We start from the raw sequence: 27,360 nt of genomic DNA on the forward strand, positions 1-27,360 counted from the left end.
GTCCTTCTGAAAGTCCTCTATCACCATCATGAGAAGTGATTTTACTTCTGAATCTTGTTTTACCAGTGTGACAGTGTGTCCAGGATTTGCTATGGTGGGAGAATTGCTATCGACTATTCTTGAGGTCAGGGATTTGGGACAGTAGAAACTCAGCTCTTTCTGCCTCTTTACATTTCTCTTAACTCTGTTCAGTCCTTAAGCACAGGAACGGTGTAAAGTTCTTCCCAATAAAACAGCTGTGACTGGTAAATTCCTCCTGGCCAGGGCTGGAGAGGAGCCCCCACACTCTCATCCCACTCCCAGCTTCTTACATCAAAGAACCTAACCCTTATCTCTTGTCCTGTAATGTGAAATACAATCCCCAGAACTGTAAAATATTAAACAGATTGCAAAAATGAGTAACAGGTTGAAAAAAAATAAACTGAACCAAATTTAAAGGACTTCAAAAGCAGTCTCTGATTAATATTGGCTACTTTTCAACTACAAATTCAGAGATACAGGGAGCTCAGTGAGCAGCGGAATGCAATCCCATGGGAGACTAGACAGGTAAGCTGACCTCATGTCACAGGAGACAGCCAAGCTCACACACCTGCCTAGGACAGAGGGTCTCAGGTTGAAAGCTGCTTAGAGAGAAACAGAACAACCTCTGAACAAAGAACCAAGCAAGGCTGAGTGTGAGCTGGTGCTCCTTTGTGCAGAAAACAAACAAACAGTGATATAAACTCAGCAAACTAGTCAATACTGAGTCTTTGATAGAATTTGTGACTATGACTTCTTAGTACATTAGGAATGAAAGGAAACATGGTCTAATCTCTATCACAGGGGTTCTCAACTCCAGGGTCGAGAAAAAATATCAGGGAGAACTCGAGAGATTTGCAAGAAAAAAAAATTGTTTATATAGATGTGTTGAGTGCTCCTGTAGCAGGTGGGAATCAAACACACGAGCCCAGCAGCTCATTCATTCTGTAAAATTCAGGAATATTTAGCTTCCCAAGAGAGAGGCAGAACATGTCCCCGGCCTCCACTCTACTTGTTGAGTTTACTGCACAAGTCTTAGCAGATCCAACAAGCTGAGCCTCAAGAGGGGTTCTTCAGAAGTGTGAGAAGTAATACTTGGCTCTTTTTTCAGCACCTACAGCTGGACCAACCACACCCAATGGGAACCCAGTGGACGAGTGTGATGACGACCAGGCCAACTGCCACAGTGGCACAGGTGATGACTTCCAGCTCACAGGTGCAGAGCCCACCCTCATCCCATCATTGTGCCTTGTCTGTCTGTGTCCTCTGTATGTGTGCTTGTCACTCACGGTGGTGGGTGGCGGAGTGCTGGCAGGGCCCCTGGAGAATGGAGCCTTGCCACCCCATGGGTGGCTTCATTTCCTCATACCATTCATGTAAAGAAATTACTCCTAGCAGTTGCATCTGTTTTCAAAGCTGGGTGTGTGGAGTTCATCTTCAGGCAGCTCCTCCCACTGTGGCATGCACACCACCCACCCCCAACCACACACTGTAAAGTGTTCACTTTCCTTTCCTAATGAGGACAAAATTGTTTGAGTGGAGACTTTATCCAACAAATTGATGAAATTAGACTTCTAATTTTAATGCAGCTTTTAAGGTAGGATTTTGTAAATTGTTTAATATTGAAATTTACTACGGCCTGATCACATTAGCCCTGCTGGCAGATGCCTCAGGTAGGCATGCACCAGTGTCTTGGGATTTGTCTGCTGTTACTCTCATGCTGCCTGAAACCACAAAAGTTATGAAGAAACCTTTCTTTCCACTCAGAATAACAGAGTAAATTAAGAAATATGGAGATGGGATTGTCCATTTCAAAATTGGCCAGGACATTAAAATTCACATCCTGATTTTGCAAGAATGTATCACAGGGCTGGGCAGTGGTGGCACACGCCTTTAATCCCACCATTTTGGAGGCAGAGGCAGACGGATTTCTGAGTTCAAGGCCAGCCTGGTCTATAGAGTGAGTTCCAGGACAGTCAGGGCTACACAGAGAAACCCTGACTCAACACCTCCAACAACCCCCCCAAAAAATGTATCACAGGACCCTTAAGACTAAGTAGGACAGAAAATCTGGCATTTATTTTATTTCATATATGCACATGCTTCTGAAAGTCAGAGATGGACACTGACGTCTTCCTCAATTTATTCCTTCATATTTTTTGGAGCCAGAGTCTCTCCCTAAACATGGAGACTCTCTAATTTGGCTAGACTTGGCTGACCACTGAGCTCTAAAGAGCTTTCTGTGTCTACCTACCTCACACTAGGGTTAAACACATGTTCTTCAGCTCCTAGCTGCATTTTAAAAGCCTGTTTTTCTTCTTGTTCCATACCATATGAAAAACAAGTGCACTGGATTTAAACAGACAAGGACAACCATGGGCTGCAGAGTCACAAAGCCTGCCCTGGCTCTTAGGAGTGTCCATCCTGGACAGATGTGGTTTAACCCATGCAGATAGAGCCTGGAAGTAGGTTTCTTTGAGGGTCTTCAGACTTCTGCCAGACCTTTATGCACAATCCTGCTTGGAAAATGTGGGGGACAATAACAAATGCCAAGAAGCACCAGGGCAGGAGAGCACCTGTAGCGTTGTAGTGTAGGTGGTCTATGATGCAGGCAGCTCATAGACGTGTCTGGTCTACTGTGGTAGCTGTAATCGGTTTGGGGGACGAAGACATCAGGCTAGGCTTGATATCCATCTCAGAACATCTACACATGGGACAGTTGTGCTTGGACATAGTGGTCATAGAATGACATGTGAGAATGGATTTAGCTTTGCCCCTGACCAGATGTTGGTGCTCAGTGCCTCTCAGGAACACAGAGGATGGGAACCTTTCTGGGCCAGAGTGAAAAACTGGCAGTGATATAGGAAGGGGTCTGGCCCTCAGTGAGCAACATGCTCAGCTTCAAGAGGCCAGGACAGGAAGAGCAAGTTCAGGCTATTGTCCTTTACACAGAAAGAGGCTGTTGTTGCCAAATAGAGGTGCCCATAGGACTGACTTGCATTAGGTGCCCAGACCCTCTGGTAGGTGCCCAGTGGGTTGGACCTCTCACCCCAGCTTGCTTTTCTTTCTGATCACATGATGTCCCCCTTTTCACTCCAGCTTTTTCTTTTGGGCTTCATGCACAGAACTTTTTTATGTGGGTGCTGGGAATCAAAAGTCCTTAGGCTCGTGCAGCAAGTATTTTGCTGAACTGTCTTCCCAAACCCCTTGACCCAAAGCTCCCATAATGAATTTTAATGAGCAAAATTGAAGGTGTTATCGTGTAATTTTCTAATACTGCAAGGTTGGTGGCTAAACACATTAGAGCAAAAATTTAGGGAATGTCCCTTGGTTCATTTCCAATTACTTCAAAATCTCTCCTCTGGAAGAGGGAATGAGCTCTAGGCTCCAGGGTAAAATGCAGGGTAAAAGAAAAAAAAAAAAAATTCAGCCCAGAAATGCAGCACAGCTAATAAGAACTTTTATATCTACGTCCTAACCAACTTGAAACTGTTGCCCTCCACATTTCCAAGATAATCACTTATCATATTGCTATGGGCCATCAATGCAAATCTTATATATAAATAACCACAAGCCATAAAACATTATTCCAATCAATGCAGAGGCATTTTTACCCCAGACAAGCTCTGGGGCTGATACAGAAAAGAGTTCTCTCCCCAATCCAGACCTCATACAATCTTCCCAAAGTTGCCTGTAAGCCAGCCACCCCAAGCCCCAGGGTTCTGTGGACCCAATACAGCGTCAGTGAAGTCCCTCATAAAAAGGAGGCATTTCAGTATCACAGTACACCCTTTTCAGTTGCCCTATGTGGAGGGCTCTTATCCTTATGAGCCCTAGAGTGGTCAGTTAATATTGATTAGGAACAAAGGCTCAGATTTTCTCCTCATATCTGAACAAATGGTCTTCTCATTTTTACGTTAGCTCATGACTGAGCCAACTAAAACTGGAGTCTCTGAATGAATAGAGCAAGCCTGTTAGCCTGGAGCAAAGTACGTATGAGGCAAGCTGTGCACCCCAGAAAATGTGTCATTCAGAGTGGAGACAGTGCGAGCCCTTGAGAGGACAAGGTTTTGTTTTACCTACAGTGCTGAAAAGGTTTCTTCAGTAGAGGGAAAAAAATCCTTCTTAATTTTTTTTTTTTTAAGTTACCATGGCAAGAAAGAAAATAGTTATTTTCTTAGGCTAGTATGTCTCAACAATTCTAAAAATCTGTGCCCATAGTTAGAATCTCATTCACAGCCCACAGCCCACCAAGAACACATAATCTTATTCATTCTCATACTTCATTTTCATTGGTTATATTAAAGTCAAAATTAAAATGTGTGTGTGTGTGTGTGCACGCGCACATGTGTGTTTTCCAGGAAAGGGCTGTGCTCATATAAAATCATTTTGAAGAATTCAGTTAACCCAACCTTTCATCTGTTAAACAGTCATGCTGTGAGCTTACACCTACCCCAGGCAACTTTCTACAAACAAAACCCATGCCTCTTAAACTCACACCTGACCTAATTAACTCTCTATATGTAAAACACACACACACACACACACACACACACATCCTGAGCTCACCTAACCCAAGCACTCCTAGACTCGTAGAGCAGTGGTTCCCATCCTGTGAGTCCTTACCCCTTTGACAAAACTCTATTCCAAATGTTTTTACATTCTGACTTGTAACAGTTATGAAGTAACAATGGAAAAATTTTATGGTTGGGGTCACCACAATATGAGGAACTGTAATAGAGGGTCGCAGCATTAACAGGGTTGAGAATCACTGATCTAGTGTAGTATGACATGTCTGCATATAGTGGGGAACAAATACTCCAGGCAAATACTATTACTCACAAATGATGCTGGCATTCAGGTGAACTCTGCCCCGTGTTAGGAACTGGATTCCTTGTGTCTCTATGCTTTCTGGCCAAAGTTAAGATTCACCCCTGAAGTTGCTCAACTGCAAACCCTTTTGAAAGGCAGCGGGAGGTGAAATTTCACCTTGAGTCATGAGGACCCAACAGTGGAATTCCCCTTACAGCCTGTAACGAAACTGATCGTGCGTATCAGATATGAAAGTGACTGTTCACCTTGAAATCTCTCTCCTCTCAGATTACTGGGGACAGTATGCTAATGCATTCTGGCCTCCATCCAATCCTGCCATCAGAAGCTCCTTCACTCTCTGGGTGCATAATCCATCCCTCCTTTCCAATGCCTGCCTACTTTACTGAGGCCATGTGCATATGACCCTCCTTTAGTATTTGCGCTCTGGGAATGGGACATAGTAGTGTAAAGGGTCAGCTCAGAAACCTCAAGATGTTCCAAAAGCAAAATATTGCAGCTCTGTAATGCATCACAGCACATTTAATGTGAGTTCTGGTCTGTGGAGCTGTAGGAAAGGACAGGCCTATGCAGAGATCATCACAGATCTGCATGAAGTGAGGCAGAACACCCTGCAGCCTACCCATGCCCCTGCCCTAAGTAGGCCAGGGTTTATACTCTGGAACAAAGATCAATTCCTTTGGGGCTAGGGAGATGGCTTAACAGACAGTGCACTTACTACACGATCGGACCTGAGCTCAGATCCCAGGATACATGTAAAAGGTCCGATGTGCCAGTGTGTACCAGTAATCCCAACGCAAGAGAGGCAGAGACAGGAGCTCCTGCAGCAGCTGACCAGTTAGTTTAGTCAAATCAGTAAACTCTAGGATCATTAAGAGGCTCTATCTCAGAAATAAAATAGAGAGGTCTGGAAAGGGCTCAGTGGTTAAGAGCTTGTATAAAATTTGAGTTTGGGTCCCAGAATCCATGTCAGGCAACTTAAAACTGCCCATAACTCCAGCTCTAAGGGATCCAATGCCCTCTGGCTTACACGCGCACACACACACACGCACACACACACAGAGTCACCAGTGCATTTAAAATACACATAACTTAAGGTAATGTGAAGATCAACTGAAAAAAGACACTAGATGCTGACCCCTGGTTTCCACACCATATCTGTATACATGTGCACTGTAACACAGACGGTCCATTACCTGCATGAGCATCTGTGTTCAGACACACTGGAGAAGAATGGCTCCCTTAAGCCCCTGAATAAAAAGCAACACAGCACTGTTTCCCAGACCCAGTGAGTCAAAGACTCATCTGAGAAGCTCTGGAAAATAATTTATTTCAAGGCCTTTTCTCTCAGAGATTTTGTTCCCACTGAGGTCCCAAAGGGGATAAGCAGGAAATTACCGTGAGTAATCAAGGTTATTCTTGTGGCAAGTTTGAGAACACTATTTAGGGACCTGGGAGGACTTAGTAGAGTCCTTGCTTCACAAGAATGAGGTATAGTGCCATGTGTTTGCAATCCCAACACTGGGGGTACAGAGACAGGAGGGTCCCTCAGGCTTGATGGCTAACCAGCCTAGCCTAACCAACAAACTCCAGGTCTTAGATACAGACCCCATCTCTAACATAATGGCCCAAGGTAAGACTGACATCTGAGATTAACCTCTTGCTTCTGTATACTGTATCACACATATTCATAGGCACCCTTATACACATGTGTAGATATGAATGTATTCTCATATGCAAGCACCACACACAAGCAGAGTGATAGAACACTACTTAGAACAGCCTAGACTGATGGTGAGTGGGGAAGAAAGAGAGAAAGTTAAAGTCTGCAAAAGGCTACAGCCCATCCCCTGACAGAGATTTCCAAGGTAGTCCCAGGCTGAATCAAAGCTGAAAGTAGTCACATCATTACAGTTCAATCCTCAAGTCCCTTGGGATTGGGAAGAAGTGTCTATCCCCTTTGCCTTCAGATACCCTTCCACCACTTCTCCAAAACATTCTGAGCAGAATACTTGTTCTTGGAAAAAATAAACAGCTATGCCATAGGAAACAATAAAACAGGAAGAGCCACAGCATCCATTTTAAACCTTCAGTTTTAAAAATATCTCATGGAGACTGACCTCATGACTTCCCTGAAGGCACACTTTTCAAACTCTGGAAGCCATTGGATGCTTCAAGGTATAGGTCAAGTTTAATATTTAAGTCAGTGAGAAGGGCAGAGCCCTGGCCTTTCACTGTTGTAACAGAATGCTGTATTTAGCCTTAGAATAAAGTCCCCAACTCCTCATGCCTTCTGGATGCTTTACGATAAAACGTGCCAGGATGTATGGCATACTTAAAAATTGAAACAAGAGTTTTCACTACTTCAACCAGTAAAAAAAGAGAAGTGTAGGTAGTGCATTTGCTAATTAGCACAATTTAACTTGTGTGTGTGTGTGTGTGTGTGATATTGTACACCATAGAGACAATGTTTATTTGTTCATTCAAAAATTGTAAACAAATGTGTAAGTTTTTTTTTTAAGTAATGCTGTTAGAGTTGAGACTATGGATCAGTTGGTAAGGGGCTTCCTGTCAAGACTAAGGACCTGAAGTCAGCCCCTAGAATGAATATAGATACACACACACACACACACACACACACACACACACACACACACAAAGCTGAATATAGTAGCAACAAGCTTGGAGTTGGGGCAATGGGTCCCTGAGACTCACTAGCCAGCCTGTCTAGCCTACTTGTGTAACTCTGTTTCAAAGGAGCCAAGTAATATTTCTGACAGGATACCTCAGGTTATTTTCTGGCATCCACGTGCACGTGGCCCTGCATACTTAATGCGAATCCTCACACACATGTAAACATACACAAAACATACATAAGATTTAAAATGAAACAATCTTATGGTACTGTTGTTGGAATTAGATATTGTGGTAGACCAAGAATCAGTCAAATGTGATTGGTCCTGGCAGGAACTAAAGTAAGAATTTTTTTGTGGGGGAACCGTGTAAAGATGTGACAATTGTTGTACACTACGTCTGTCTTCTTATTTTGGTATGTTCCTGCTCTTATTTTTCAGGAGGCACCACCATCCTGGCCACAGAGAAGCCAACCATTATAGACAGCACCATCCAATCAGGTATCAAAATCTAAGGTGTCTATATTCCATGCACCCCTTCCAATCCCACTCCCCAAATAGCATCACTGAGCTTTCTGGCCTCAGTTGCTCTAAAGGCCTAGAAGAGCAGCAAAGCTGTAAAAGCTTTGTAAGCCCCAGTGAACAGGGTTCCCTTCCTCATCAGTCATTGCTGAATGACAAGTCCCAGTTTCCCCCCCCCTCCCCCCAGGGAATTGAGAGACATACTTTGTTTAATTACAGCACAGCTCTGATGTGGCCTGTGTTTGCAAACTAGAAGAAGGAAATCTCACAAGCCACAGCCTAACTATTTATTTTCATCACCATTCTGCAAAAATCAAGAAGCGCAAAGTTTGTCTGTTGTGCCTGCCGCAGAGTTGGCAGTTTTACAACAGCACTTACAGAGGGTGTGCCACAAGACTGGCTCAGGAAACCAAGGTTTACACTGTGCCCGGGCTGAGAAACACCCTGGGAGCATCCCCCTTATCCTCTAGCTCAGAGGAAAGCCCAAGGACTCTGTACGCCCAACCGTGCGGGTTATCAAAGGCTGCCCTCTTTTGTTTTCTGTTAGCATTCTGTGACATTCTTCCCCACAGACGCACATGAAGGGAAGCAGTTGTATAAGCAACCAGAGATTTTTTTTTTTTTAGATACTTTGGAGTTAATCATTAGAGGAAGGTGAGAGGGTCAGCTTCCCAGATTCTTCCATTTCCTTTATTGAAGTTCACTCAGCCTTGGCCTCTACAGTCATTTATTAATGGACCGTGTGGTGTGTATCAGCGTTTCCTCCACACTGACCGCCCCACAGAGGACTAGAAAGGACTTCCCTAATTAGCATGCTTCCTTAAAGGCCACTGTCACCATTGACCTGATTAAACTGCAAGACAAACTTCTGCGGAACTTTCCCCCAGTTTTCAGGAGATCTGCTGATAAAATGTTTGCTCCCACATAGCCCCAAACCCTTCAGACATTCGGTAAAGGAACAGCCACCGAAATCCCCAATGCTGCTGTTGCTCTTGCTCGGACCTTTCCAGGATGTAACTGGCTTTGGCAGCTGTAGCCTAGAATGCTGCTAGGCTCTGAGCCCAGGTCCTAGCAGTCATAATAAGCTAGGTTTGGCCCACCCATCCTCAACAGGTCGTTCAAACAAACAAGGTAATGTTGACAAGCAGAGAAAGACGACTTATTCGATGCAGACCCATTGGGAAGAGATCCAGTGACCCTCAGCTCCATCTTAGAGATTCAGACACAGGGTTTTTTAAATGAGGTTTATGTTTAAATAGAAGGCGAGAAGTATGTCATCAACTTGTGTGAAGTCTTCCCAGAGAGCAAGTACTCCCACTGGCTGGCCCAGGCTTCAGCCTTCCTCCTCCTAGAATGAGATTCATGGGGAAATCCCACCATTGTTTTAATAGTCTGATGACAAAGAGAAAAGCACAGTGTCTGCCTGCAAATATTTGACTCTTACCTGTCTGTTACCAGGAGGAAAGTCCTGGTCTGCATCTCCTAAGAGGGGCTTCGCTCTGAGGGTGAGGCTGTGGGACTATGGCTTGCCATAGTCTTTGGCCCTCTATCAGGAAGAGGAAGAAGTGAATATATGAAGTTGAGATGACAGCATGTGCATTTTAGCTGCTCATCTAGTTTCTTCTCTTGCCAGAAGAAATGAGAAGCACCCTGAAGTAGTCTCTCTACTGCTTCATTTAGTCTCTCTTCTCCCCTATTAAATGAGCATAGTCATTCAAAAAGAATGAAAGTGAGGGTCATCGTGACCATACCAGGAGAGGTTGTGATAACACACTTGCTTTCAACAGGACCTCTAAGTCACTCTTGTGAAGGTCTTATAAACAGGGGGCTCTCAGCCCAATCTCAGGGTCCACCAAAGTCAGAGGGCAGATGTACAGAGCATGAATCAGTAAGATTTGTTGCTACCATCATCTAGACAAGACTGGTTCAAACAGCCTGGCTGATCATAGAGGTAGACAATGTCTATATGGTTTCCTGTTTATTCCATAGTCTGAGTTATTAATCTGGTCTTCACCTCCTCGCAGGAGGGTCATGAACTGTTGACCTTTAAAAACTATCTGTTCACTGTAACCTACTGGTTAGGTCACTGCGTGGGCCTCACAGGGATGAAATGTGCTTCCAGACAGAGGTCTAGCTCAAGGTGAGGCTGACCACACTTAAACTTGATGCATACAGGCATCCCACATTTCACAGGTGTTGCAGACAGACCCTATGTCCTCATCAAAATTCTGTTTTCCTGAGCAGTTACAAACTAAGCAGAACCTTAAGATTCTGTTTTAAGGTCTGTGTGGGTATCTCAGTGAGTTTATGCAAGCACTTACCCCTACTGCACAGGCATGAGGACCTGAGTTCCATCATCAGAATCCACACAGAAACAGGGTATATGGAACATGCTCGGTGGTGGGACAGGCAGATCCCAGTGGCTCCCTGACTAGCAGGCCCCAGTGAGAACCCATCACAGAATACAAGATGGATGGTGCCTGAACAATAACATCTGGAATTGACCTCTGACTTACACACAGACATACACACATACATGAACCTGTGCACACACACACACACACAAAGAGGAGAGAGATTCATCTTGAGGATTCTGATCAGTGCAATAAACTCAGCAGGGATACAATATCCACATACTGCCTAGGTTGTCGTGAGAGGCATAAAAGGCTATTCATGCCTGGACAGACCCCTCTGTTTAATGCAGTTCTCTTTACAAAGGATTTTCACCCTCTGAGGGTCTTTCCACATCCCCACAGCAGCTCACAGTATGTTGGTGACTTATATTTGTGTGGGCTTCCATACACCACTTACTTGGACTTTAGGATCAGCTGATAACCAAGCAGTGATCATACTAGATAGGAACCTTGACTTGAAAATTAAATCCTTGCTCACATCCTGTGCTTAATGACCCAACTGCAGGCAAGAGCCTTTCAGCAGCTCAGCTGGCATTTGCTCACAGAGGCCATAAATTTGTTTTAAGTTCAGAATATCGTTTCCTGCTATTTTTAAGAAGGAATTTAGTCCAATTATTACTATTGAATTTAATGAGAACTGTGTACAACTCCGGGGCCTGAGTAATAATTTAAAAGCTTAGCTGTCGGGGCCCCTGCATGTTCATATCTTTCCTCCACTTAACTTTCTTCTCTTCTTTCTCCATTTTTTCTTCTTCTTTCCTTATGCAGTTTTCGTTTTGTTTTGTTTTTTGCTTTCGCTTGTTTTCCCTCTACAAATGTCTGTTGATACTTTGGATGTTTAGTCACCTTTGTATGCAAAGTGAATTGTCACCACTGAGTTCCACAATCCGGATCCCAGCCCCTCTGAAATGCATTGATTTTATTATTATTATTATTATTATTATTATTATTATTATTATTATTATTATTTTAGTAAATAAGATAGTCATAAATTATTAAGACATGACAAATAGACAAGGAGGGTTCAATACCATGTAAGGTGGGTCCTTTAGTTAAATTTTAGGCCTGGCTGGGTCACTGGAAGATAAAGCTGGGCCACTATCCACTGAGAAGAAGGGAAATGTGAGAAACGTCTTTCTCCTTGTCGTGGCCATTTCTAAAATGCCAAGTTCATATGCTTTCCGAAGTCATCAGAATGTTAGCCAACATAACGCAGTGTGGTTTTCTGGACCAGAGAGCAAAGTAGATGGAACCACTTATGAAGCTTTTCTGCCCTCTTGCATATCTTACTAAGCAGACTGGAGCAAAAGAAGTCAAAACCTCACACTTGCACATCAACGTTTCCTACCATGAGGTTCCACCACAGCGCATTCCAGGGCAAGGATGTTGACCAAGCTGTCTGTGAGAGTCAGGGCAGTAACTTCAAGAGACTTTTGAGCCTTATGAAGTTCTACTTCATGCTTCAGTATCTTACACATGAAAACTCCCTCTCCTTTGACACTCAAGCTGTCCTTTTGTACTAGCTGGCTATGTGCAAATGCTCACATCATGTGACCAACTTCTCTTTAGGAACCAACTCTGCCCACCCTTTGAGAGATCACATTACCTCCTGATTATAAAGACTTACACCCCACTTCCTTCTGACTATTCACATAGTACCTTCCAAAACCTGACGCTAGCACTTGAAAAGAATTCCTTGGAAACCAAAACATACATACTAAATAATTCTTATCCATTTAATAAATCTTTCTATTAAAACCCCTCACACTATTGTTCAGTGGGGGGAGGGGCACTAGAAGGAACTGAGAGAGCAACTAAAAGGACTTGAAGAACTTCGTATTAAACACTTGGGCAAGTTAAAGAAATGCTCAAGAAAAAAAGACGTGGTCTCTGCCTGACCCTAAGGCAGCCCATAATAGCATGCTTTCCGTTATTGTACACAAGTCTTTCGAGACTCCAGTTGGACAGACACCCATGATGTGGCTCTATCCAACTCAATACTGCCATCTTGTGGATGACTAATTTCAGGAGTGCTCTGCCTGGGGACTGGACAAAGATCTCATCTTTGGAATTGTTTTTAGCCTCTGCTGACTCCTCCCCAAACAAAACCCTATCACTGGTTTCTTCCTTCCTTTCCTTCTCTCTTTCTTTCTCTCTTTCTTTCTTTTTTTTTTAAAATAATTTTAATCTCAAGACCCTTTCAAGGAACTGAGTTGAGTAAATGAAAGGCTTTCAGGTTAAGGAGCAGTAAGGTCAGACACCCTCCCGCAAATCCACTTACGCTTTCAGCTTCCAAAGGAAACATTTGGAAGATTTTAAAAAGCATTTCTGAAGAGTCGATGTTTAAATGAATTTGGGCTTTATGTGACCTCAAATTGAGGTTTTAAGTGCAGCGAACAATTTATATGCAAATTTAGAAATTCACAAAAAAAAAAAAAAAAAAAAAAAAAAAAAAAAAAAAAAAAAGACTTATTCTGAAATCAATTGACCTGATGGGAAGCACAGAAGAAAGAAAATAATCTCAGCAGAACGTCTCAGTCATTCCTCCCTGCCACAAGGCTTGGGCCATCAGCTGGTGTGATGAGAAGTGAGACTCAGGGCCAGGCTTCCTGCCAATTCACATCCCAGCTTCAGACACTTGTAGCTAATCTCTAGTAAAGTTTCTATCATTGATGCTTATCAATTTTTATCCATTTTTATCAATTTTTACGGTCCATTCTCAATAATATTAGTTTTCATATTGACTATTGTGCAACTAGGGAAAATACCACTGATGTTTCGTATACAAAGTACCTTGGAGAATAGTCTTCCTGGAAATCTTATATATTTCCCAATTTGATGGGCAATCCATAACCTTTTTAAAAATGGACCAAAAAAAAAAAAAGGAAGAAAGAAGAATGATAATACTAACTGTAATTTTGCAAACACTTTGGCATGTTAATACATCTGTTAGTGTCTTGGTAATCCTGGGTTTGATGGATTTTCCATAGCTTTAGAACAAATGTGGAATTAAGATCAATGATGCGCAGGACAGTATCAATGGCCTTTCTGATCCTGGTGGCTAATTGTCCTTTTATGTCTGTCTGTCCTTCCCCACTGAAGAGTTCCCGACATACGGTTTTAACTGCGAGTTTGGCTGGGGCTCTCACAAGACCTTCTGCCACTGGGAACATGACAGCCATGCACAGCTCAGGTGGAGTGTGCTGACCAGCAAGACAGGGCCCATTCAGGACCACACAGGTAAGAGTGCCACCATGGCTCCATGCTCGGCACATCTTTGCTTACCGGGGAAGGTTCCTGACACCTATAGCTTTATGGATAATAAGAAATACTAGAAGCATTCACTCATGATTCTTTTTTTTCTGGAATTGTCAAGGACTCTTCCCTTAGTGGAAAGAGGCTTAGGGCAAGAAGAGGAATTCTGATTGAGTCTGGCTATGGGTTGGCCTTCCTAAAAAACATGTGAACAAGGAATGGGCAGGGGGCATGTGAGATATATTCAGTGAACTCAAGCTCATTATATTTTCCCAAACTATTACCAAGGACAACTTGAACCAATTTCAGGAGTAGGGGGGAAAAAAACAGCTTAAAACCAGACATGATACATGCTGGCAGTCCTAGCACTCAGAAGGAGCAAACAGGATCAGAAGTTCAAGGTCATCTTGGCTACACACTGAGTTCCAGACCAGCATGGGCCATGTGAGGCCCTGTCTCAGAAAAGGAATAACTGCACGGTGGGCACTCTATGCACAATCACATTTCATCAGTGATATCTGCATCCTGGACTCTGCACCAATGGCCGCCAGGCACAGTACATCATCCTGGTGCTTCTTCTCTGCTCCCCCGAAGTAAAGGGAGAACAGTGTGGGGTAATACTCTCTTACAGGAGACATCTCTCCACCTAGCCCATTTTCTCTAAGTTCCATATTCCAGCTCTCAGCCTATACTTTCCTCCTATGAGGAATTACTGGGACAGGAATGAGCACAGATGGCTAATTCAGTGTGTTCCTTCCCAGCCTGATCCTGGTTTCTTTACCCTACATGAGGTTCTTACACAGACACACTTGCTACACACACACACACACACACACACACACACACACACACACCACCAGCACCACCACCACAACAGCAACCAACCATCACCACCCCCACACTCCTGAGGTCCATCTAAAGACCCCTAAGTTGAGCATTTGGGCTACTGAAGGACCCCCAAGTTCTCACATGCCAGCCCAGGGGATGGCTGGCTTGCGGGGTGGGTAGGTGGTGCCCCACCCCTTTTCCGTTCTGCTGTTCATTTTTGCATGGTGAATATAAGCGTAGAGTAAGCTACAGAGGCCTCTTTCTGCCACGGCCACCTCCTTCCCTAATGAGAGTGACAAGGAAATTGGATAAAATTGGACTCCTTCAATTCCGAGACACTTTCCATTGAATCTTAAGACAAGCGGTTTTAGAAAACTTAAAATACTTTGACTGTAAATGGCACTGTACACATAAATGGCATCAGATTAACCAAATGCAATTAGCCGAGATGAAGGCAGTAATGGTGGAAAAATGGATGCAAAGTGAAGCGAAATGGCTCAGTAGGACCTGACATTCAAAGAGGGTGAAAAGCTATGTTAGCCAGAAACAAAAGCTAAAAGGCTCACAGAAGCAGAGTGCTAATTGAGAAAATGAAGACTCGGTTCCCGACCCAGAGTCTGATAAGAGTGTCTGAGAGGGGAAACACCAGCACTTTCTGCTCTGGGAAACTGGAAGAGGAGTGTGTATCTTAGATTCATGGTAGAGAAGTACGATTCCTTTGGACTGTGTGGCTCCTTTGTTCTCCCAGTTGCCGAGACTGACTGGCAGCTAGCTCTGCCTTAACTAGAAAGAGCCTCCTGCTGCAAGAGAGAAACGGGATCATCTAGACAAGCAGGCATGCCTGGCGTGGAACCGTTAAAAAGGAACAGTCTAGATGAAAAGAGACCCTGCCTTCTAACTCTCATGAACATAGGCACTCACTGAATTTTCGCTTTAAAAAAAAAAAAAGACTCGGACTCACTCATGCCAGAGCTGGCCTTAAGTTCTCACTTGTAGCTGATGAGAACCTTGAATTTCTAATCCCCCTGCCCCTACTTCGGATTGCTAGGGTTATAGGCATCTGCCACCATACCCAGATTTATAGGATGCTAGAGAATGAACCTAGGACTTAATGCATGCTAGGCAAGCATTGCACAAACTGAGCTGCAACCCCCGCCCCCTGCACTTTTAATAGTATTTGGAAGCTAGGCACAGTGGTGCTCACTAGAATCCTGGCCCTTAGCATGAGGACCACAAGTTCAAGGCCAGCCCAGGCTGCATAGTGAAACCCCTTCTCAAAAACAATGATAATGGTGAACTTTACAAACTGGATGTTGAAGCATTTTTAAATTATTACTACTTAAGTAAAATTCCTAATTTTGAATGTAAAGGAATCCCATTGGGTCTTGTGCTTTTGACTATAGGAATAGATCTGTGTACCTCTTTTTAAAGGATGTCAGCCTCTTCCCTTTGTTCACTGAAAAAAAATATTGTTTGAGCAGGTCTTTTACCCAGCAGCTGCTGTGCTCAGCTCTGGAAATATAGGTACAATTGGCTTCCATATGTGCCTCACATTAAATAGCACATTTGCATAAACTCTACCTATATTTACCTCTAGATAAAAAGATTCCTATTTTAATTATAGTACCTAATATAACACAAATGCTATGTGAATGGTCCCTACAGTCTGTTGTTTAAGGGGAAAAAATCATTTGTTCAATATGAACATAATTAGGAATATTTTTTATCTGAAGTTGGTTGAACTCAAAAGTTTGGAACTCACCAACACAGACTGTGCATTGCACTCAACCATTTTGTCCAAAGGACTTGAGCATAGACTTTTTTTCCCATAATGTCCATGGATGCTGAAGGAGGATAAGGAGGAGGACCTGATGTCTAGTTGTAGGTGGAAACCATCACATTGTGGCTGGAGGGGTGTCCAGGGCCAGAGGCATGCTGTAAGGACAAAAGGGAACCCAGTGAGGACTTTGGAGATGGTTCTATAGAAAAGTGCCTCTCATGCAAACACAAAGTCCTGAGTTCATGTCTCTAGCACCCACATAAAAGCCAGGTGTGGACTTGTGTACTTATAATTCTACTGTTGGGGAGACTAGAGGGTCTTTGGGGCTGATGGTCAGCCAATCTAGCCAAATCAGAGACTCAAAGTTCACTGAGAGACCCTGTCTTAAAGCAAAGTGGAGAAGTGATTAAGGAATGCCCAGCATACATTTCTGATCATCATCATCATCATCTCTCTCTCTCTCTCTCTCTCTCTCTCTCTCTCTCTCTCTCTCTCTCTCTCTCTCTCTCTCTCTCCCACACACACACATGACTCAAATGGTCAGGGAAATTTATGGATCCACTCACTGACTTAATAAGAGCATCTATGAGAGCTTACATTGATTGCCTAGTAAGGGAAGAGAGCTGCTGAGTAAAACCTGTAGACACTATTGAAACAAAGCATGAGGACATGCCCACACATGCACGGTGAAAATGTACCGCATAGGTTTACAAGCCTGTAGGCCAACAAGGGAAGCACCATGTTGCCCTCCGAGACCTGAGGATCACATTTCATTTCCAGTTACATCATGTGAGGTGTGGGAGTTTGTGATTCCTATTCATAGAGCAAAATGTGGCCCACAGGTTGTGTGTTTAGACCAGGTAGAAGCAAGAACAGTCATTCCCACTGGGGGTGATTAAAGCAGAGCCAACAGCAAGTCCTTATGGCACCATAAACGTCACCATTGCCAAAACAGCATGTTCAAGTGAGCCTCAGAAATGCAGACTTGCAGCTGGGCAGTGGTGGCAAACACCTTTAATCCCAGCACTCGGGAGGCAGAGGCAGGCAGATTTCTGAGTTCGAGGCCAGCCTGGTCTACAGAGTGAGTTCCAGGACAGCCAGGGCTACACAGAGAAACCCTGTCTCAAAAAAACCAAAAAAAAAAAAGAAAAAAAAGAAAAAAAGAAAAAAGAAATAAAAAGAATGCAGATTTGCTTCTCCTTAGGCCAGAAGCACTGCAAACAGAAGCAGGCTCACAAATGAGAATCAAGTTCTTGGGCACACTTGAGAAATCCATAGCTCATTAACATGAACTAAAGGGAAAATAAGAACAATTTTTAAAGATGTTTAGGAATTGGTAAGATGGCTCAGTCAGGAAAGAAAAAAAGTGCTTGCTTTCTAAACACAAAGATATAAATTCAATCCCTAGAATCAATCTTTTAAAAATTAAAAACAAACAAACCAGGTGTGGTGGCTTGTACTTGTTTCCCTAGCTCTAGGGACAGGTATTTGCTGTGAGTTTGTTGGCCAGCAAGCCTGTCCTTTCTTAGTAGTTGTAAGTTGTTAAGACTCTGTCTCAAAAAACAAAGTGGATAGCCCCTGGAAAAATAATACCCAAGGTTGTTCTCTATCTTCTACAAGCAGAGTATGAGCTCCTGCACACATGCATGCATTTGAGTATAGAAGCAAGCGTGTACATACATGTCTGTGTGCACACACAAACATATACATGCATATATATACATACACATACACACAAGGACATATATATGTATATATGTATATACACACACATATATATACACATATATACATATATATATATGAAAAGTATAATAGCAAAAAACCCACATTAAGCAGCCAATAGGTTGCTTCCCAGAAGACAGTTATCAATATCTCAGCTAATGCTCAGGGTATCTGAGTGTACATAGATGTGCTTAGACATTAGTCAGACACTTTCTTCAAAGCCTGTAGGTAGACTGTGCTTAGAGTCTACCTTTGACCGTGTAAAGACAGATATAATATGTAGCCTAGTTCCCTGTGATACCATGATCCAGGTAAACAGTATCCAGAGTCTATTTATAGCCTCTTTGAGCATGGCCACCAGTGCCTATGGGGTTCCCAATAATTGCATCTGCTCTCTCACCTGCTGCTTGGTTCCTTGGTACCCAACCCAGGAGAATGTGTTTCTGGGTAGTATTTGACGGGAGAGAGAGAAAAGATCTGTAAAAGTTTTGCTGGTCTCTCTGACACACAGTTTTGCCTCAACAGGAGATGGCAACTTCATCTATTCCCAAGCTGATGAAAACCAGAAAGGCAAAGTAGCCCGCCTGGTGAGCCCTGTGGTCTATTCCCAGAGCTCTGCCCACTGCATGACCTTCTGGTATCACATGTCCGGCTCTCACGTGGGTACACTGAGGGTCAAACTGCGCTACCAGAAGCCAGAGGAATATGATCAACTGGTCTGGATGATGGTTGGGCACCAAGGAGACCACTGGAAAGAAGGGCGTGTCTTGCTGCACAAATCTCTGAAACTGTATCAGGTATGCACCCTTCCACAAAAGGAGGGCTGAGACTTTCAGGACACTGGGATAATGTATGAAATTCTTCACCACTCTGAACTCTTGCCTCTGTGACATTTGGGTTGGTGATATCTCCCACTGACTCTTAGACGACATCAGGGAAACGAAAAAGAAACTCTTCATTATAACTTATTTCCGAGATGTCACAGATACCATCCCTTTCATTTAAATATTTTCTTCCCTTTTAAAGTTTACCTTTTGAAAACTGCCTGTGAGCAGAGGTTTGAACTATCTCTGCCACTGACAGAGAAGAAAGGGCAACTATTGTGCAATCTCATGGATTTAACTTACATGAAGTCTCATGAACTTGTGCCAACGCTTCAACTGAGAGAGTATAAACATTGATGCTGAGGACAGAACTGTAAAATATTGTGAAAACCATCTCATTTTTTTTTCAGGTTATTTTTGAAGGTGAAATCGGAAAAGGAAACCTTGGTGGGATTGCTGTGGATGATATCAGTATTAACAACCATATTTCTCAGGAAGACTGTACAAGTAAGATGGGTTTGGGCTGGAAGTGAACCACGCCCTTAGCCCTGGCGGGATCCTTAGCATGTGACGGACTTTGCCTTGTCACATAGACCAGAATCCACATGCAAGATAAAAGGGGATAAATGTAGGTCGGATCATCTTCACTTACTTCCTCCTCTACCTACTCACTTAGAAAGTCTGACTGACGCCTCCAGAATCCAAAGACTCAAGCTTGGAAGTCATATCTGGCCCATGGTATCATTTTGATGGAGAGTACACCACTAGACATCTGGTCTACTCTGATATCTGAGTGTGGTAACAAAACACTGGGCCTTCGAACATTCTGATCACAGAGAATTTAATTAAGATTACATTGTCAATGAGTCACAGACACCAACATTCATCATTGCATTATAAATAAGTAGCTGCTTCTGGCTCTGCTCTAGCTGACGTGACTTGGCAGGTAATGGCCATTCAGAGATCTGCCTAACAGGGCTGTCATGATGGCCCTCTACAATCCACAGATGAAAGTTGGACAGAGAAAGCCAATTCATATTCCCCAGATCTTGATCCATAATTACAAATAGCATCACTAATGACAATGTAATAGCACAGTAATTAGTCTTAGGCTCCATTTGCTACACTGAAACTTTTGTTATATATCATTATATAATAGTCTGTTAATTATAACAGAATGGAATAAGCCTGCTGGGCAAATTGAAGACAAAGGAGGCCTGTTGGCTGCTATGGGTTTTGGTCTTTTCTACAACTAACAAGTCTTTTATTATATAATACATTGAATATATGTAATCCTTAAAAGGGCAATAATTTGATACCATCAATTAAAGAAACTAAAAGAGGAAAAACAGTGAATAATGGTCTGCCTTTTCATTCTACATAAAGAAACCTCTTCAATGCCACCCTATCCAGCAGCTTTGCAAAATCATATAGTTTAACAGTTCAGCTGGCATTGTTTTTGTAAATTACTCATTTCTATGGCTATCTGGCAATTCAAGTGTATATTCCCTATATATAAGAAGGGGTTGTTTCAGGGATAGAAGAGCAAATTCCATGAATGAAAATAACAACAACAACAAAAAAAATAAACTCAATTCAGGCCAGCAAGTTCTAACTGGATATGCAATATATACAAAGCAATATGCCAAGTAATACAGTGAATTAATTCTATGTACATTGGTCTTGTGAGCTTTGTCCTTTAGTGGCTTTTGTCTACTTAGGTATACCAATAAAGAGTAGTCTGAAAGGGCTGGTAAGACAAGCTGAAGACCTGAGCTAGGATTCCTCGTACCCAGGCACAGTAGCACCCATATGGACTCTCAGCACAGGGGAGGAAGATAGATCCCTGAGCACATGGACCAGCCAATCTACTTGAGTCAGTGAGCTCTGGGTTCAGTGAGAGATCCTGTCTCAAAAACTTAGATGAAAAGAAATTGAAAAGTGACACTTGATGTTAACCTCTGGCCTTCACATGCATATGTGAGTAATTATATAATCGTTCACCAAATATATCTCATTGAGCAACCTATCATGGAGGCTACTAATACCAACTACAGATGAGCTATTCACTTGTACACATTTACAAATGTATTTATTATGTGTTAGACAAGATTTTAAATTGAAGAATACAGGACTCAGGACCATTCCCAATCCTGAGGTTCCAGAGAATTTTCTTTTATTTATTTCTGATAAAGCACAGGAAGAAGTTTCCAAGCTCCAGTAGTCATTGTACTATATCAAAAGCCAGTTTAACACAGACCCACAGTAGGAAGAAGCCGTCAGCACACCACACCCTCATAGTGATGGGTCCATTCTCACCATCTTTCTCATTTTTTACCAGTCTTCCACATGCCCTTTACAGTGTCTTAGCAGCATTTCCAAGCCATGTAACTGGACACTTTCCTATCTGAACTATGGAAGCCCCGCAGAGGGGTTGGAGGGTTTCTGTGCAGTTTGTGTGTATCATATCTGTTTTGTTTTATTGGCAGTTTAAACATCCTTTTTTCATTTTCTTTTTCTTGTCAGAACCAACAGACCTAGATAAAAAGAACACAGAAATTAAAATTGATGAAACAGGTAAATTCATCTTACTGATCAGCCTCTTTTAATTTCCTATGGTTTTTGTTGTTTGTAAAGAAATTTCTCTGGAATCCTAATTATACTACCGTATCCAGGCAGTTCAGATAGAATGTGTCCCTGTGCTTGGCGAGTGGGTGTGGATTTGATCGTTGTCTGTCCCTAGCTGCCTGGGAGTGACACTGTGAGGTCGTATTCCCCAGGAGTATGCTCCATTCCTCCCTGCCTGAGCTTTGTCACTGAAACACAATCACAAAATTGAAAATTGTAGAGACTATTCATATAATCATTTGAAGCCAACAAATGTTTGTGTCTGTTTACCTCCCGGGTGTAATCTTGAGGAGGGCAGAGATTTTAGCTTCTCTGAGGATCTTGTCCCGATTTCTTTCCCTGGCCCCACAATCTGGGGTGACATTGAGGATAGGACCTACTAAGGAACTACTTTATACTCCATGTAACGACATGTCATCTTGAACCCTCAGTTCCATGGGATAAGTTTACTCCCATTTGACAGACAGCAAGACCGAAACATCAGTGGCACAGTTAGTTGGGGATAGCCTTAGGTGTTTGATTAGCTCTAAAATGTGTGGTTCGGGTTAGCAATTCTAGGGCTCTGTAAGACATAGTATCATAGGTAGCTCCTAGAAGCTTCCAAACCTGACCAGCATTGCTCACAGCTAGCACAGGCAGTGAGGTACCACTGCCATCTATTGCCATTGAAAACACAGTCCTACTCTATGCCATAAACTGATAGAAATAATAAACACAGTTCTGTGTTGTTGCAAATATTAACACATTACCAAGTCCACACAGCTGTAAACTTTATTAGAAGTTGTTTCAAAACAATCTTTCATCAAGGGAGAGCATATTAATATGCCCCAAGGCTTGTTTTCCCCTGTTTAGGGACTCACATCTCATATTTTTAGTTTTGCTGATTGGAATCTCAGTTGATCAGAGCACCATTAAGTAAACACCACACAAGCTGCCCATTAGCATTTCAGTCCTGCTCCTAGTACCAGGTAATTAGGCTCAAAGCTCCCATGCTAATAACTTCTCATGTTCCACTCTAAAGCAAGCACATCCCCAGTGACTCCTTTGCAGAGCAGCGTGACAGTCTCCAGCAACACTACCAAGGCAATGAGGACACTGATTATTAAATGTCTTCTATTTGGCACAACACAGACACTGTTTCTCAGTCCATGCCACAGCCCTTTCTGCATGACAGGAGTAGGCATTACCTTACTCGGAAAAAAGTCTCCCTTTCAGTATTACCAGCACAGTCTTAGTTTTGAGGGATGTTCATGGTTTTCTGTGTATAAATCCATGGGGAACACTAGGAACAGCATCCCATAGTGGCACTGTACTGAGACTGCTCAGGGGTGGGGGCGTCGGGGTCAGGGAGATATCAGGAGAATGTTTTAATCCACCTGTCCAACACACTAGATAACTGTGTGACAGAGATTTGACAAAACTTGATACCTGCTCATCTGAGGCTGAGAATGTAGCTCAGCTGGTGAATAGCTTGCCTAGCATGCACTAAGCTTTGGGTTTAACCTACAGCAACATATGTGTTAGGCAGAATGGTACATGCCTGCAATCCCCACACCAGAGTAGTAAGGATCGGCAACACAATGTCATCCTCTGCTATGCTGCAAGTTCAAGGCCAGCCTAGGCTTTTGAGACCTTGTCTCGTCAATGACTCACTGGATAAGAACTACAAATACATCTGTCAGTCTAGAGTGATTTAGACTAGGCTATGACTTTAGTGTCCATCTCTAAACTCCAGTACCCTCACCTCCCACCCCTCCAGACCCCATGAACTGAAACATACAACGCCACCTAGACCCTTCCCTTTATTCCTGACTTTTCTGTGTACTCACATGGAACCTCTCAGTGTTGATGAACCAATATTGTCTCCTTCCGTAGGGAGCACTCCAGGATATGAAGGAGAAGGGGAAGGTGACAAGAACATCTCCAGGAAGCCAGGCAATGTGCTCAAGACCCTGGACCCCATCCTGATCACCATCATAGCCATGAGTGCCCTGGGAGTGCTCCTGGGTGCAGTCTGCGGAGTTGTGCTGTACTGTGCCTGTTGGCACAACGGGATGTCAGAAAGGAACCTATCTGCCCTGGAGAACTATAACTTTGAACTTGTGGATGGTGTAAAGTTGAAAAAAGATAAACTGAACCCACAGAGTAATTACTCAGAGGCGTGAAGGCACGGAGCTGGAGGGAACAAGGGAGAAGTGCTGCAGCGGGAGAACAGTGGAGGCGCAGGGACTCTGTTACTCTGCTTCCACTGTAAGCTGGGAAGGGCGGGGACTCTGTTACTCCGCTTTCACTGTAAGCTCGGAAGGGCATCCACGATGCCATGCCAGGCTTTTCTCAGGAGCTTCAATGAGCGTCACCTACAGACACAAGCAGGTGACTGCGGTAACAACAGGAATCATGTACAGCCTGCTTTCTTCTCTTGGTTTCGTCTGGGTAATCAGAAGCCAGTTGAGACCAAGTGTGACTGACTTCATGGTTCATCCTACTTGCCCCCTTTTTTCCTCTCTTTCTCCTTACCCTGTGGTGGATTCTTCTCGGAAACTGCAAAATCCAAGATGCTGGCACTAGGCGTTGCTCGGTGGGCCCTTTTGATGGACATGTGACCTGTAGTCCAGTGCCCAGAGCAGATTAGCATAACCACATTTCAGGGGACACCAACGTCCACCTTTGCATCGCTACCTGCAGCGAGCGCAGGAAAAAAAAAAAAAGAAAGAAAGAAAGATAAAAAAAATTAGACTATTTTGTTTGCGAAGTACTGTGGCCTCAGTACCCATATAGCTGTCAGCTCTGTTTACCAAGCAATACCGACAGATTTTCTTGATGTTTTCCAGTGTTGTACTGAATCTCGTGTTTGTGACTTCCATTCAGAATACCATACCCCGCAGCCACCAAACTGCTAGCACCCGGGTGTCCCGCTGATGACCACCACAAAAGTCTTCGGCACTGGCTAGTCTTCGTCCTCTCAAGTGCCTTTTTGTTTGTACTGGTTCCTTGTGTCCCGTGGATGACCCACTCTGTTTCTGGTGAAAACCCTTCTCTTCAATCAGACCTGGTGGCCCACTGACTAAGAAGAAAGTCTATTTCAGTGTGCTATGCCAACCCTGGGGAGGCAAGGGCTCTGAAGACCTGGCAATGTGGCTTAATCACTCTGCTTTTTTCTGAAGTTCAATGTCAATGTCTCTTGACCCTTTGTATAAAGCTGCAATGTTCTCTCTCGTTGTTCTTTCCTATAGGGTGTATTTTCAGATACAGACTCTTGCTTCTTTCTTTCCTTCCTCTGTCTTTTTTTTTCCCCCTCTGGAAATCGAAGCATTTGCCACTGTCCAGAATGAACCTTGCAGCTTTAACCTGCTGGCAATGGCGAACAATTTTACTAGACTTTATGTTTTAAGATAATTAAATAAGAGGAATTCCTAACTTTGTCCTCCAGAGTCTAACTTTGGGTTTCTTGTTAACTGGTTAAAGTGACAGTATCTTTTTTCCTTAAGCCGTGTGCTCATACATCTTGATTAGATTGATGACGATATGAATGTTTGCATCTAAAGGAAATCATAAGTTGAAAGGGAAAAGAATACCAACTGGCTTTCAGATGAGACCCACAGGAAGCACTGAATAAAATTCCCAAGTCTAAAAGGATGTGAAAACCTTACATCCAAATATGCAAAATGAGCCCTGAAAACCTTCTTGTTTTGTTATTGGGTCAGAGGAGGATAATGAAAAGAATAGCTCATTTATGGAATAAACAATAATCCTGATGCCTGAGGCAAAACTATTTTAAGACCAGTCAGAAGGGGTACATAAAATCAAAGCAAATGTTTAGAACAATCCATTCAGCAGAAACCCTGAAAAAATAAATTTTAATGAATGCTTCTAGAAACTTCCAATGGCTCATAAAAAAAAGCCTATCCTAGGACTGGCAAGATGTCCACCTCAACAGCACAAAAAGGTAAATATCTTATCCCAAAGCAGCTTCCGGCTGGCAGATTTCTGTCTTGATGGGCTGTCCATAAGAACTCCCAGCTCTTTCCCTGCCTTGTGTGGCTGTAGGTCTCACTCAGTTATGTTTCTTAGAGATCACATTTGCTTCCTGGACAAATGGTTTTTGTTCACCCTGGTTGAATCGGGTTGAGAATGTCTTTTTTTCCAGGAAAGTATTGATCACTAAAATAGAGACTATGTTTTTATTCCCAGAGGCAGCAGTTAACTTGTTACAATCATCCTGGGGGGAAAAGCATTAAGTTAGACTTTGTTTCTAAGACAACAAACTTGACCAGTGTCCTCAGCCAAGGAAAAATGATACTGCAACTTTAAATTTTAAAGTACCTTGCACTGATAAATATATTTAAAAGTTATATGTTTATAAAGTTATTAATTTGTAAAGGCAGTGTTACAAAATGTTCAGTTTATATTGTTTTAGATTGTTTCGTAATTTTTAAAGGTGTAAAATAACATATTTTTTTCTTTATTGAAATCTATAAGACTTTCCGTAGTAAGATGTCTCATTTTCTGGTATATTATTGCTTCATGTTTTGTACCCTCATAAGATTTTGTGCAAATTTTTTTTACAGAAATTTTTATTTTCTATGATGATATGTATGACACTTGTAAATTGTTTCAAAATGAACAGCGAAGCCTTAACTTGAAATGACATTTGTATTCTCTGAGTAGCATAAAAACCCACCTAGAATGAACTGTAAGCGTAACTTAAGCTCGAAACTACACATTCCAAAGAAGCCGTTGAATTAAACGTTTTCATAAAAATCCCAAACCTGATGGTTATTATTCCACTAGCTCTGTTCTTGTTAAAGATGTTGGGGTCAGCCCACTTTCTATTACCTTCTAAGATTTAAGTTATCCTTTCAAAATAACCTTACAGTAGGCAGAGAGCAAGGAGACCCTTTCCGACAATGGGAATCTGGAACCAGGGCTTCAGAGCTGAGTGAGGCACAGTTGGCCTCCAACTGGACATTTTTGTCCACCCAAATTCTACCAGTTTTTATATCCACGTGGTGAAGTTGGTTTTATGATATTAACAGATTACTGCTGGTGAGCTTTGCTTCTGTAAGAAGCAGGTAGGGAATGTATAGATTTACATGCTAATTATATATTAAGTTTGGGGAAAAGGGAAAACTGAGCATCGTGTTACAACTGTCTAGCTGGTAAGCCTTGGGGAAATGAAATGCCTATTCCTTTGGGGAGCAAAACGATAGAAAAAATAATGACATGACTTTCCCTCCCCCCAAAAAGGACAAAAAATGTTAAACCAAATCATATGAAATAGTTCCTTTAGAAAGCTTGTCACAACAGAACTAGAAGAACTATCCTAACCCCCAACTCCAATGCCAGAAAACCTCAGGCCTAAGAGCTCTGAAACGTGGGGCTGTACCATACTGCTCAGGACAGAGAGTCAGGTTTTCTCTCCCTTCTGCTTTCCTGGACACTGAAACCATGGCCCAGGACTTAACCAAGAGTACAGAAAACTCCCTACTGTGTGTATTTTTAGATCTTTGACTAGAAAGGAGACAAAACCAGGTACTCACTTTACTGAAATTAAATTCTACTGTCATTCAAGGACATTTCCAGAGAACATGATGCATGCAAGCAAGCTGTTTATCAGAAGTAATCTAGATACACTTAATTTATTTTACTTTTTTTGTTGTTTGGGTTTTTTTGTTTTGTTTTTGAGGTAGGTGGCTTATGTAGCCCAGGCTAATCTCATACTCACTATGCAGCCTTGAATTTCTGATCCTCCTGCTTCCACCTCAGAGGTGATGAGACATGTATGCCAAGTTTACACAGTGGTAAAGATGGAACATAGGGCTTGATGCATTCTAGGTAAGCATCCTGCCATCCTAGCCCCAGCCCTTGCCCCAGCCCCAGCCCCAGCCCCTGTCCCAGCCCCA

The 27,360-nt window shown here is 42.8% G+C and overlaps 1 protein-coding gene and 1 long non-coding RNA gene across 5 annotated transcripts in view; one reads left to right on the top strand and one right to left on the bottom strand.

The window, feature by feature from the left end:
- Positions 1–26,225, top strand: part of Nrp1 (neuropilin 1) — a 153,738-nt gene extending 127,513 nt beyond the window's left edge. For 3 of the 4 annotated variants that reach the window (XM_031341885.1, XM_031341884.1, XM_031341883.1), the window contains 7 exons: positions 1,130–1,234; positions 7,923–7,982; positions 13,520–13,657; positions 18,531–18,802; positions 19,240–19,336; positions 21,356–21,406; positions 23,333–26,225. In XM_031341885.1, the coding sequence (XP_031197745.1) occupies positions 1,130–1,234; positions 7,923–7,982; positions 13,520–13,657; positions 18,531–18,802; positions 19,240–19,336; positions 21,356–21,406; positions 23,333–23,622 (1,013 nt within the window). In that variant the 3' untranslated portion in view covers positions 23,623–26,225. The remainder of the gene's footprint in view (positions 1–1,129; positions 1,235–7,922; positions 7,983–13,519; positions 13,658–18,530; positions 18,803–19,239; positions 19,337–21,355; positions 21,407–23,332) is intronic. The other variant, XM_031341886.1, reaches the window with a different exon arrangement.
- The window catches only part of LOC116070459, a 43,716-nt gene continuing 40,222 nt past the window's right edge, over positions 23,867–27,360 (bottom strand). Inside the window, exon 4 of the long non-coding RNA XR_004110401.1 lies at positions 23,867–24,136. This is a non-coding gene — a long non-coding RNA (uncharacterized LOC116070459). The remainder of the gene's footprint in view (positions 24,137–27,360) is intronic.

Source organism: Mastomys coucha, unplaced genomic scaffold (assembly GCF_008632895.1).
Source record: "Mastomys coucha isolate ucsf_1 unplaced genomic scaffold, UCSF_Mcou_1 pScaffold22, whole genome shotgun sequence".
In the NCBI taxonomy this organism is placed as follows: domain Eukaryota; kingdom Metazoa; phylum Chordata; class Mammalia; order Rodentia; family Muridae; genus Mastomys; species Mastomys coucha.